Below are 12,988 nucleotides of genomic sequence, written 5' to 3'. Positions count from 1 at the left end.
TAAGGCCCAGCAAAGTAACAAAACCTGCTCTCAAATTGCACAACTTTTGGGGATTCAGATTAGTTCTAATTCCTATACCCATTCTCCTGCCTAGAACATTTAATTTTATTTGTGAGGAAATTGGAACCCTCACAGATACAAAATGCCTCCATGCAGGACCAAGCCCTGGCCTAGAGCAAGAACTCCACAACTGTCACTGTGAATTATAACCCTGATCTTACCTATGCTATGTGAGCCATTGGCAAATTACTACCTTCTCTGTGCTTCAGTTTCTTTATCTGGGAATGGGAATGGGAATAGTGTAGTGGTAAATTAATTCTTGAAAAGCAATTAGAACAAAGCCTGGCTCATAATAAGCTTCATACGTAGTAGTTATCATTGGCATTTAGGTACCCTGAGTTCCATTGTCTTATATCTTTCACCTCTTAGAGCGCTTAAACACTAGGGTTTATTGCTATCTTTTATACATTAGAACAATTTAGAGAACCTGAATTAATACTGAGAAGAAAGATTTTTTTTTCTCTATGTCCATTTCTATACAAAGCTATCTTAATTCTGTTCTCTTTTCTGCTAACCTCACTTCTTGATCCTCAGGCAACTATAACTATCCTCAGTTCTTCTTAGGTGTTACTATTTCCTGCTTTGATGTTTGCTGATAGTCAAAACATTAGATGATGAAAACATTGTATTTTAATGGCAGATATTTGAGAAATTAAAATCCTTCCTGACCCTCAGAAGGAAACTTTCTGGCAACTAGGAGGATGTAGGGATTTAATTTTGAGGAATATATGTATGCCAAGAAGAGGAGAATCACAGCCAAAGAATGCAACAGGTTCACCTTCCAAATGAGATATACACATATCTTTTCATGAAAATTGTTATTCTATATTAGTGTTAATTTGAAAAGTAAATTTTGAAAGGAGGATGAATTCTATTTTAAAGAAGTTTACAATTATTTTTAGCTCAGGATTTTATTTTGACTTGCTACATTTTTCTTACACTACCACAGTTTTAAAAGTTTGTCCATTTATTTAGTTTGGGAAGGTTACAAATACAAAGTGTATAGGAATCTCTTCCAACTTTCTCTCTTAAAAGTGGAATTTTCAGCTCCATACCGCTCATACCTTTTTCCCATCCACCTCAAGTATATCTCTGTTCTGTTGGTGATGATGCGGGTTTTCTGCGGCTAGTTCTTATAAATTAGCTGCCCTTCTAAACTCCTTTAACATTCTAATAATTCGCCTCCATGTTCCTTTGTGTTTTATATGTAGGTAATGATATCATCAGCCAATAACAGTTTTGTTTCTTCCCTCTTGTCCATTTATCTTCAATATCTGTGTCTTTGTTTGTCTTATTAAGCTATCTAGGATTTACAGTTTACTGTTGATTAGAAGTATAATAATGAACATTTGTATCTTGTCCCTCACACAAGAGATTTCTAATATTTCAGCTTATATCTTTTCAGCTCTACAATTTTGTATTAAACCAACCATCCACTGATATTATTAAGCAATTTATTAATTGATATTTTAATTTTAAAAATTCTGTATTTAGTTTCTCCTTTTGTCATCTAGGCAAGATCATAGGTTTCTTTTCTTTTCTTTCTTTCTTTTTTTTTTTTAAGATTTCATTTATTGGACAGCCCTGGGTGGCACAGCGGTTTAGCGCCGCCTGCAGCCCAGGGCGTGATCCTCGAGACCCGGGATCGAGTTCCGCATCAGGCTCCCTGTAGGGAGCCTGCTTCTCCCTCTGCCTGTGTCTCTGCCTCTTCTGTGTCGCTCAAGAGAGGCAGAGACACAGGAAGAGGGAGAAGCAAGCTCCCTACAGGGAGGATGATGCGGGACTCCATCCCAGGACTCCCGGATCATGACCTGAGCCAAAGGCAGATGCTCAACCACTGAGCCACCCAGGTGCCCCAAGGTCACAGGTTTCAGACGGAGTTTGGCAAGGGCTCAAGTTCTGGGTTTCTTTCTTTCTTTCTTTCTTTCTTTCTTTCTTTCTTTCTTTCTTTCTTTCTTTTCTTTCTAAGTTCTGGGTTTCAAAGTAAACAAATATCTGACTTTAGGGCACTAATTGCCACAATCAGCCTCCACTTCTTTATATGTAAAATGGAGTTAGTGCTAGATATCCTTTATTTACAAAACACATTAATTAAAATATTCAACTCAGTTTAATAGGAACTTTATAAAATGAGAGATATTACTTTATTTTTTATTTTTATTTTTTTAAAAAGATTTTATTTATTTATTCATGAGACACACACACACACACACACACACACACACAGAGGCAGAGACACAGGCAGAGGGAGAAGCAGGCTCCCTGCAGGGAGCCCAATGTGGGACTCCTTCCTGGACCTCAGAATCGTGCCCTGAGCTGAAGGCAGACACTCAACTGCTGCGCCACCCAGGCATCCTGAGAAATATTATTTTAAATTTACATTTTCTTTAAGGGAAAATGACACATTTTGCCATACCACTGCCTACCTTGTTACTTTTCAGCATTTTTTAAAAAAAGACTTTTTGTATTTACTTGACACAGAGAGAGAGAGCACAAGCAGGGGGAACAGCAGGCTGAGGGAGAGAGAGAAGGAGGCTTTCCGCTGAGCAAGGAGCCTGATGTGCAGGGTTCCATCCCAGGAGTCTGGGTTTGTGACCTGAGCTGAAAGCAGATGCTTAACTGACTAAGCCACCCAGGTGCTTCTACTTTTCAGCATCTTAAAGTTTAATAATAAATCTTCACATTAGGAATTTAAAGATTCTTGGGGCGCCTGGGTTGACTCAGTTGGTTAAGTGTCTGACTCTTGGTTTAGGTTCAGGTCATGATCTCAGGGTCCTGAGAAAGAGCTCAGCATTAGGCTCAGCACTCAGCACTCAGCAGGAGTCTGCTTGGATATTCTTTCCCTCTGCCCCTCCCCCCAACTCATGGGCGCTCACTCTCTCTTTCTCTCAAATAAATAAATAAATAAATCTTAAAAAAAAAAAAGAATTGAAAGATTCTTAACTATTTTTGGCCTTTAGTAGGTTAGGTCTAATTTCATAGTTAGCAGGCTACTTCTCATAACCTCTTGCATGTTTGAGATTGAGAATGTCAAGGTATGTAGATCTCTTTTTTTGAAATTTAATTGTCAAACACTAGAAGCTTAGAATCCTCTCTTAAAAGTTACCTAGGAGCAGATGGACAACTTTAACAGATGGACATTTAGCACCTGAGTAATCATCCTTCAGGTCTCACTAATCAGTCACTTTGATAGTTCTATGACATCTTCCAAGGGATTTGGTAATATCTAGTCTTTTTAACTGTATTGCTGCTGTAGGATCAGATACGACTTTGTAGTTACTTCAATAATTAAACAATATACAGCTTCAAGTACTTATGAATATCTTGTTGCTTTATAAAGAATATGGAAGTACAGCCTTTATCTCTGAAAGAAACATTTTCTTACAATAGATATTTGTCTCCCAGGCATATTTTCATTTTTTTCTACATGTAAAAAAAGTTATCTCTTCAGTGAGGCAATATACTGTAGTCTTTTGAAGACATTTTAACTTGATATAGGTGTCTAAATCTCATTTAATTAAGTCTAAAATTCAACTATATGATGCTCTTTGAATACAAGTAACAAATCAAAAATCTTTACCATTCCAACATGGCCCTCCTTGATTTGTCCTCATTTCCAAATAGCCTCTAACTTACTTCACCCCAGGCCACTGGTCAGTTTGGCATTCCCCAATGACAAACTGCTGCTACATTAGTATCTTTGCACTTAACGTTTTTCATAGCCTGGAATGCTGGCTGACACACTTACTTCCTTCACTCCTAAACATCATATGCTAACTTCTCAATTTGCTTCAATTTGCCTTCTAGCACTTAGCCTTATCTGGCATATTTATATATTTGTTTGAGTTTTTATTCTCTTTCTTCCAATTATAACAGGACAACCAAAACTGTTCTGTTTTATTCAGGTCTTTTCCTCCAGATCTTATGTTTGGCACATATTAAGTGTTCAATAAGTACTGGTTGAATGAATAAATTGATGTTGAGACAGTGAGGTAACGTGTTTTCTATGTAGAGTTAAGATCACATGGATTACACTTAACATCTACCTGAGATTTGCATAGTCTCCTTTCAGTCATTGTAGCAAGACTTCTTGTGATTTTCAAAATGTTAAAATGTGAAGAAAGAAATACCTTGTTGTAAGGATTAAATAGTGTATGAAAATTACTTAGCAGAATGCCAGAAGTTAAATGTTTGATAAATGCAATAACCTAACTTCCATCAGAATTCATCATTTCCTCTTTCTCTGCTGTCACAATAGAAATGTTGGCTTTGGTCTAGTTGAAGGCAAATCCCTCCTTCTGTAGCTTTGAGTTCAATCCACTCTTGCCTTCTGAGGGACAGCCTGCCATCTATTATTCTCCTTCTTCCTCTCACATCCCTGATTTCTTCTCATATGCTTCCTACTTCTCAACTTACCTGATTTACCCAGAGGGCCCCTTTTGATAAATGACTCAAAGTGACTATATTGCCATGAGGAGGCCCTTCATAAAAGGTGATTTGTTATGAGATATTTGCATACTTACCCACCTGTTTTTCTCAAAGATTTATAAAATGATTTGACATTTTCTGAATTTTCAGTATCCCATAATTTCTCTCATCTCAGTGCAAATTTCTGCCTAGAATGCCGTTACCTTTGATGCTTCCTAAGACAAACGTATAAAATCACACATACATGTTCATACAAGCTGTGATTAACTAATTTCACTTTGTGCTTGAAGTCTTGGCATCATCATCCTCATTGTGAAGACTCACTGAACCTTACAAATTGAATGCTCCTCCCGTGTACCAGACACTACATATCCCCATCAACACCTAAATCTCTCTCTCTGCCCCTCCCCCCCGAACTGTACTAGTTTATTTGTTTGCTTCCCTTACAAGACACAAAGCTCCTTGAAGACACATATTTTTTCATGTTTATCAAGTAAATACCAACATCTGTATGGGAACTGACACATAGTATATAACTAATATTTTCAGCTTGAATTGTCAAGTGTAATAGTGTTGTTAGCAAGTTTCAAGATTGGTTTCTGGAAGTGCTGAAACCTGTAGGGTCAGCCAAGCACTTACTGCGGAATTTCCATCATTGTGCTAATCAGAGAAAAAATGAGCTCAAATGTAGCATTTCTTAGTTGAACGTTTATCACATATTGCTGTTTGTTTCATATTAGAAAAAAAATTACCAAAAATGAACTAACATATTGAAACAATGGGATAGGGACTTTAGTACTAGTATTTGGAGTGGTAATATTGATAATACCATTTAATATATGTATAGATTTTTACAATTTTGAAAGCTTTTCATATATCCACAGGAAATGCCCTAACCTTGTTCTGAAAACCATTGAAGATTTGAGTGACATCTAAGACTCTGAATGCATCCTTTGGGTATTTCTAACTACACAGCAGTTTGACCTTGTATAAGACAGTATCTGATGATGAAAATTTCCAACTCTATGATGACTGTTTGGCATCAGATTGTTGTGTCCTAATAAATAACAAAACGTGTATTCAAGTATACCTGGGATATATGCACAAACGAAGTTTAAAAAAAAGGAACAAAGTTTTGTTTAAGTCTTCCTCTTATGAAATTAGCAGTGGGCCCTTAGTTATCGTTACTCACCATTTAATTCTGTGTTCTGAATTGAAATGGTGCTTGTTCACTCTTAGCTTTTAATTGTCATAATTTCTGCCAGAACTCTCCATCATTATAAACAGGAATGTTCTTCCTTGTTAATTGTCCAGCACACATTGATTGATTGGATTTCTAGGGCCCATTCGAAATGCAAGACAGAAAAGGGTGACGGTGGTGGTGGTGTATAATCTCTGTACCATGGTAATGGTACAAACTAACTTATTATTTAAGTTTGTTCAGGAAAAATGCACCAATCATTTGCCTGAATTTTTCACTTTTTATACAGATGTGCTGATGATGAGTAGTGAAAGCTTTCAGGGAGGCCCCATATGAGCCTAATAGTTTTTAAAGACCCTCTTGGATTGTACCCATAAACCTCCAACATTTATGGTCAATCAGTGGGAAAAATGGATAATTTGTTTGACATATAAGTGTGGAAAACAGATGTCCTCGTTGAATATTTCCAGGTTTTGGTTATTTTAAATATGAGTGCACAACCCTTAGATTAATGAAAAGAATTTTTAAATGGAAGCCTCAATTTTTAAATGTGTAAGATTTTCTTTTAACAAAAAGACAATAGTTATAGATAAAGTATGTATTTTCACGAGATCTGAACTCTTAAACTAGTTTTGCAAAAACATATATGAGTTGTGTGGACAAGTCAACTAAGAGAACATAAGTAGTCAACTATATAATGAGGGACGGGGTCTGGATCAGGAGTTATTAATACATTGAAGTCAGCTAAGGAGCTTTAATTTTAGTTGGATTCAGAATCATGTGGCAAATTTGGTACACGTACAAAGCCTCAAGTTCTGTCTGCTGCAAGGATCTTGGGCTTTTGTGTTCTTTTTTTTTTTTTTAAGATTTTATTTATTAATCTTTAGAGACACACAGAGAGAGGCAGACACAGGCACACTTTGCCCTTGAGGCAAAGGGAGAAGCAGGCTCAGAGCCCCATGCGGCAATTGATCCCAGAACTCAATCCCAGGACTCCAGGATCACGCCCTGAGCCAAAGGCAGATGTTCCACCACTGAGCCACCCAGGCCTACCAGGCTTTTGTGTTCTTAATTTGTTCTCTAGGTGATTCTGATAACATCAAGGTTTGAAATCATTGGTCTAGGGTTTAACATTAGAGGTTTTTAAAGCTCTCCAAAGTGATACTCTTTAGGTACAACCTTGTTTGGAAACCACTGAAAATCAAATTTAGGATTCTTCCAACTCTCGGGAATAATCAAAATTGGTAGCTTTTGTTAAGTGGTTATTGTGTATAAGGCATTTTAGTAAGTATTATCTCATTAAATAATCACAAGACTCTAGGTGAATACTACTACTACTTCTACTACTTTGCATATAAAAGACATGGAGGGTAAGTAATTTAGAGGTAAAGTCACATGAATAGGTCACATGAATAGGAAGTAATAGGTTGGAAGCCAAGCTGTCTTACCTTCTCACACAATAAACTACTACTATTAAGTAATATTTTGGAATTATAGGAGAGGTTGAAAACTCTCAAATTGGGGGACGTCTGGGTGGCTCAGTTCCCAGAGTTCTAGGATCCAGTCCCACATCATGCTCCCCTTGAGGACCTGCTTCTCCCTCTGCCTGTGTGTCTCATGAATAAATAAATAAAATCGTTAAAAAAAAAAACTCAAATTGGGAATATGTCAGAAGGTACTTACATGATTTTCTTTTGAATTTTTTTATTGAAGTATAATTCACATACAATATCCTTTCACTTTCAAGTATACTTCATAGTGATTTGATATTTTTGTATATTATGAAATGATGCCCAGCTTAAATCTAGATACCAAGTGTCACCATACATAATTACAATATTATTGACTGTATTCTCTATGCTGTACATAACATCTCCATGATTTATTTTTTTTTATAACTGGTGGTATGTACTTCTTAATGTCCTTCACCTATTTCACCATTTCACCCATGTCCTTAATCCTTCCTCACTCTTGTAACCAACAGTGAGTGTTTCTGTTTTGTTTGTTTTGATTTCACATATAAGAAATCATATGATATTTGTCTTTCTCTGCTTTATTTCACTTAGCATAATGCCCTTGAGGTCCATCCATGTTGTTGCAAATGACAGGATTTCCTTCTTTTTTATGACTAATAGTCCAATGTGTGTATGTGTACGTGTGTACATATACATATATATTGTGTGTAAATACACCTATCAGTAGACAGTTACATTGCTCCCATATCTTGGCTATTGTAGTTAATGTTGTAATAAACATAGGAGTGCATGTATTTAATCAAATTAGCGTTTTCATTTTCATTAAAATATTCAGAAGTAGAATTTCTGGATCATATGACAGTTCTATTTTTTAATTTTTTTTTTGAGTAACCTCTATACTGTTTTCTATGATTGCTGCACCTATTTACATTCCAGTCAACAGTATATGAGGATTCCTTTTTCTCCAAATCCTCGCCAGCACTTGCTATTTCTTGTCTTTTTTATAATAGTCAATTTGACACGTGTGAGATGGTAGGTCATTGTGATTTTGATTTGCATTTTGCTGATGATTAGTGATGTTGAGTACCTTTTCATGTGCCTATTGGCCATCTGTATGTTTTCTTTGGAAAAAATGTCAATTCAAGTTCTCTGCTCATTTTTAAATTTGGCTGTATATTATTTTTATATTAAGTTGTGTTAGTTCTTTATATATTTTGGATATTAATACCCTTATCAGATGTATGATTTGTAAATATCTTCTTTCATTCAATAGATTGCCATATCATTTTGTTGATGGTTTCTTTTGTTGTGCAAAAGCTTTTTAGTTTGATAAATGATTTTCTTATCTTTAAAAATATATCTGACTTGTAGTTATATAGTAAAAACACAAGAATCATTTAAGAAATAAATGGGGAATATAGGAAAAAGAAATTGTTCATTAATTAGAAGCAAGAAGAAAACTGGCACTAAGAAGCAGATTAGGTTTGAATACTTCTATTTATTCTGGAAAGAGGAAGATCACAAATTACTTGTTTGTACTGTTAGTGTTTGAGGAGCGAGAATAAGAGTTTCAGATAGCTGTTCTGCCATAATTCTACCGAGGGGAAAGGCAAGAGTTTCAGAGGAAAGAAGAAATTTGTATACTTCTGTGAAATGGTTCCAAATATTAATAATGCGATGAATTGGGAAAAAAATGATTTATACTGCAAACACTTCCTTTTCTCTCCTTTCTATTTTGGAAAGGTACCAGCTCAGTGCCTTCCTAGGCATAGAAAATTCTTTGGCTACTGCCATTAGTGATACTTGTATCTATAAAGAGGAGAGAGAATGCCTTTGTCAAGTATGTTTTCAGTCCTACATAGAGGGAAGTGGTACTTAGGGACCTGCCTTGTTCCTCTCAAGACATAGCCTTCCTCAGGCTTTGTCCCTGGGCCCCGTGGGCAAAATGCCAATACTGAAATGTTGGAGGAGACATTTCCTACTATGAAAAAGAAGAAAGAGAAGAAGGAGAAGTAGGAGGAAGGAAGGAGGAGGAAGAAAGATACCCATGTAGAAATGCCAAGCATCATTTTTGCACAGCATTAAATTTAATCACTCCCACTTAGCGAAGGGAACAGTGAGCAAAGTGAGCATTTATTTTCATTGATGGTATTTCATCAATGGCTTGTATACTGAGCATTCACTATATGAAGAACTTTGGATTTCTAGCACTCTGGAGAGTCTGAAAGATGGTTCCTGATTCTGGTACCTTAGTATTTATTATATGGTATGCATAAATATATATATATATATTCAAGTGTGTTAAAGTTGACTGTGTACAGTAACTAGAGTAATTACACTACCAACAAGCTATTGTAAGCCTTAAATAAAATTATATTTCAAATAATTGATGGTATAGTGGTAGTTCCTATAAGGTCTAATTATAAAATTAAGTCTAATTTAAAATATAAAAAAGGTACAAGAAAAATACATGTACATTGTACAAAAAAAACAATGTACAAAAATACAGTGTTCTGAAACTTTCTTGGCTTCTCAAAAATGGCCAGTGTTGCAGGAAAATACCAAATAAAGGAAGACAAATAGAAATTGAATTTGGATGTTAGTGCAAAATATGACTCTGATTTCTGTGAGATAACAGTGATATGTGTTTTTAAACACTTTTGTAATAGAGCTGTGTTCTTCTGCTGGAAGTGGCAGAAAGACAAAATTGCAGGCAGACACTGACATTAGGAACCCCTGAAGATAAAAAGAGGTTTGTAGTGGATAAGATTCCCCCAACCTTAACTGTGGCCAGCTATATCAGATTTGACAACTGTTCACTTTGATTTCCAGCTAGGACCACTCCTGGGGACCTTAATCACAAAAGCAGCAGCAACATGAGGTACTAGCTAGGGGAAGATCTTCAAAGGAACAGTGGGCATTCTCCCTGCTATGGGAAAGATGCACACAGTATTTAACCCTATGTCAGGGATAGAGGCTGAAATAATCTTAATATTGGATCTTCACCCAGATCCAAATCTTCAACAACCAGAAAATCCATTCTGGGCAACTTTGCCAGGTCACAGCCCTTATCTTTGGAATCCCCAGCATGGGGCTTATTGCCAACAAGCTGTAAGAATCAGACAGGAGCTGCGAAACTCCATTTCTCGAAGAAGACTGAAGCAAGCGGAGGTGCAGAGGAGAGCTCAGGGGCAGTGGGGGGCAGTGGGGGGAGGGAGGCGGGGGCACCGAGAGGGGAAGGATCTGGAGGACAGGTCTGACTTCTGACTGGCTGGGTGGTTTTGGAGAAAGTCGCAGCTCTGGCTCACCAGTCAGGAGCTGTCCAACTTTTCAGCAGCTCTGGTCTCAGGGTTCAGGCGCTCTGGACGGCGGAGGCTGCTACCACTACTGCTGCTGCTGCTTTTTCTGCGACTCGAGCTGCGAACGATTCCTGCTTTCGCCGCAGGCGCCCAAAGGAAGGAAGGGAAGAAAGGAGGGAGGAGGGACCGGCTGTTGGTGAAGCCGCGCACCGCGCGCCCTAGTCTTGGTGAACTGGGGAGCCCGGGAGTGTGTCTCTGCCACAACCGCGGTGGAGGGAGCCCTGTCACGTTCCGTGACCCCTCCCGCTGGCGGAGCCCCCTCTCGGAGCCTCCGGTGGCTTCAAGTGGGAAGCTGAGCCCAGCCTCTGTTCAGCTTCAGGAGCAGCGGCGGCGGCAGCAGCAGCATCCGGAAGGCGCCCGGGCCAGCGCGGTGAAACCCCCTGGGCAGCGGGGCGCGGAGCTGCGAGCCGGGATGGAGGCAGAGGGCAGCAGCGTGCCGGCCCGGGCGGGCGGCGACGAGGGCAGTGACGGCGCCGGAGGGGCCACACTCAAAGCCCCCAAGCACCTCTGGAGGCACGAGCAGCACCACCAGTACCCGCTCCGGCAGCCCCAGTTCCGCCTCCTGCATCCCCATCACCACCTGCCCCCGCCGCCGCCGCCCTCGCCCCAGCCCCAACCCCAGTGTCCGCTGCAGCCGCCACCGCCACCCCCCCTCCCACCACCCCCGCCGCCTCCCGGGGCAGCTCGCGGCCGCTACGCCTCGAGCGGGGCCACCGGCCGGGTCCGACATCGCGGCTACTCGGACACCGAGCGCTACCTGTACTGCCGCGCGATGGACCGCACCTCCTACGCCGTGGAGACCGGCCACCGGCCCGGCCTGAAGAAATCCAGGATGTCCTGGCCCTCCTCATTCCAGGGACTCAGGCGGTGAGTGGAGAGCGCCCCCTCCCCCATTCAGGCAAGGGGTCACCTCCCTAGTTCTCAGATCCTCCTCATTGGTCTATTTGTCGCTAACAGTCCAAGACCCAGGGCGAAATTCTATTCGGGGAATTGGGGGAGGGAAAGCAGGGGCGTGTCTGCCCTTGCTTGAGAGGATTAGGATTCACGTGTGTGTAAGAGACCCTGAAAGTACGGTATAAATGTTGTGTGTGTGCATGTGTGTATGGGCACGCGGGCCCGAGCCCCCGCGCGCCTGTGTGTGTAAGAGAATGAGAGAGAGAGATTTCCAGTTGTCTATACCACCCAGCATCCCCTCCCCACCCACTTCCATCCCACCCTGGCAAAGTGGGACTAAACAGGCAAAATCAGTTTGCTGCGGTGCAGTAGGGAAGAAGAGTAAAAAGAAAGGGGTGGGGTTGTTGAGCCAGGGAGACTCCCAGTAATCAGTCCACTCCCCCCCAAAGTGAGGGGGGTTGGTGGGGGCAGATCTGATGGTGACTGGGAATGGGTGACACAGCGTGGTCTCAGGATTGCAGCTCAAAGCCTGAGAACAACTCAGTTTCTCTTTGTCAAGTGGGGAAGTAAATTGAGCAGCGAAAGGGGAGAACAAACACGTGGGTGACTTTGAGAGTTTGGAGCAAAATGTTCAGCAATCCTCACTAGAGGGAAGAAGGAAGGATGGAAGGAGGGAGGGAGGACTCTGTGGGAGTTACACTGTGTTGGTATGTGGTGTGTGCCCACTGTATGTGTATCCATCCAGTTGTCTGCAAAATCCCAGGAAGAAAGTACCTTGTTTTAATTTAGCAGCAGGAAAGATGCAGAAATTTGATTACAGTGATTTCCCCTTAATGTAAAGTACTCCGGAAGGCAGGGCAAGGAAGCTGCATGTCACCCAGAGTTTTAATAGAAGCCAACCACTCCTATTCCAAGAAAATGAGTAGTGTAAAGAACCAATTACAGCTGCTGTGAGAACTCAGCTCAGATTCTTAACTCAGGCATGGAGGTGGAAGTTGGGCCCTTTCCCTGAAACCTAGAAACTGCTTTTCTTCTCTGTCCCAGGCCCACTAAGCCAGGAATCCCCTGCCTCACAAAACATGCACACCAATAAGGTTTCAGGAGATGCTGGCAAAGTAGAGCCATCATCATCTAACCTTAGAGGTGGGCAGGCAGTGATGGACTATAGGTCCAAGCCATATATCTGGATGATGGGTAATTGTAAACTGTAAATCAGTTGGGTGTGCAGAAACAGGAAAACCTGGGGCTGGGATTGTTTGTCCAAATGTAATTGACAGTGGGTTGGATTTATAAAAAATATTAATAGTGTTCAAATGTATGTCTTTCGCCTCACCCCCCCCCTTCCTTCCTTTTTCCCTTGCTCTCTCTCTCTCCCTCCCTCTTTTACATTCCCTCCCCACTCCTCTGTCTTATCACTTTCTTTTTTATGAGCATGTCTCTCTGTGTGTTGTGTACACTGTGGTCAAAGGAAATAGAGCCGAATAGAATGTCCCAACCTTGATATGCCCACATGTTCCTCCCATCCTTTGCTTTCCTCACACCCTTAGGTACTGGACATTTTTCATGGTGAT

The 12,988-nt window shown here is 40.4% G+C and overlaps 1 protein-coding gene across 25 annotated transcripts in view; it reads left to right on the top strand.

Moving 5' to 3' along the window:
• The window catches only part of PDE4D (phosphodiesterase 4D), a 1,410,178-nt gene that overhangs the window by 568,584 nt on the left and 828,606 nt on the right, over positions 1-12,988 (top strand). The window contains exon 1 of one of the 25 annotated variants that reach the window (XM_072749967.1): positions 10,513-11,390. The exons of 23 other annotated variants lie outside the window; for them this stretch is intronic. In XM_072749967.1, coding sequence (XP_072606068.1) covers positions 10,936-11,390 — 455 coding nt within the window. In that variant the 5' untranslated portion in view covers positions 10,513-10,935. Of the gene's footprint in view, positions 1-10,512; positions 11,391-12,988 lie in introns of those variants that run through there. One more of the 25 variants, XM_072749998.1, reaches the window with a different exon arrangement.

Source organism: Vulpes vulpes, chromosome 2 (genome assembly GCF_048418805.1).
Source record: "Vulpes vulpes isolate BD-2025 chromosome 2, VulVul3, whole genome shotgun sequence".
Taxonomy (NCBI): Eukaryota; Metazoa; Chordata; class Mammalia; order Carnivora; family Canidae; genus Vulpes; species Vulpes vulpes.
This window is presented reverse-complemented; position numbering and strand designations above follow the sequence as displayed.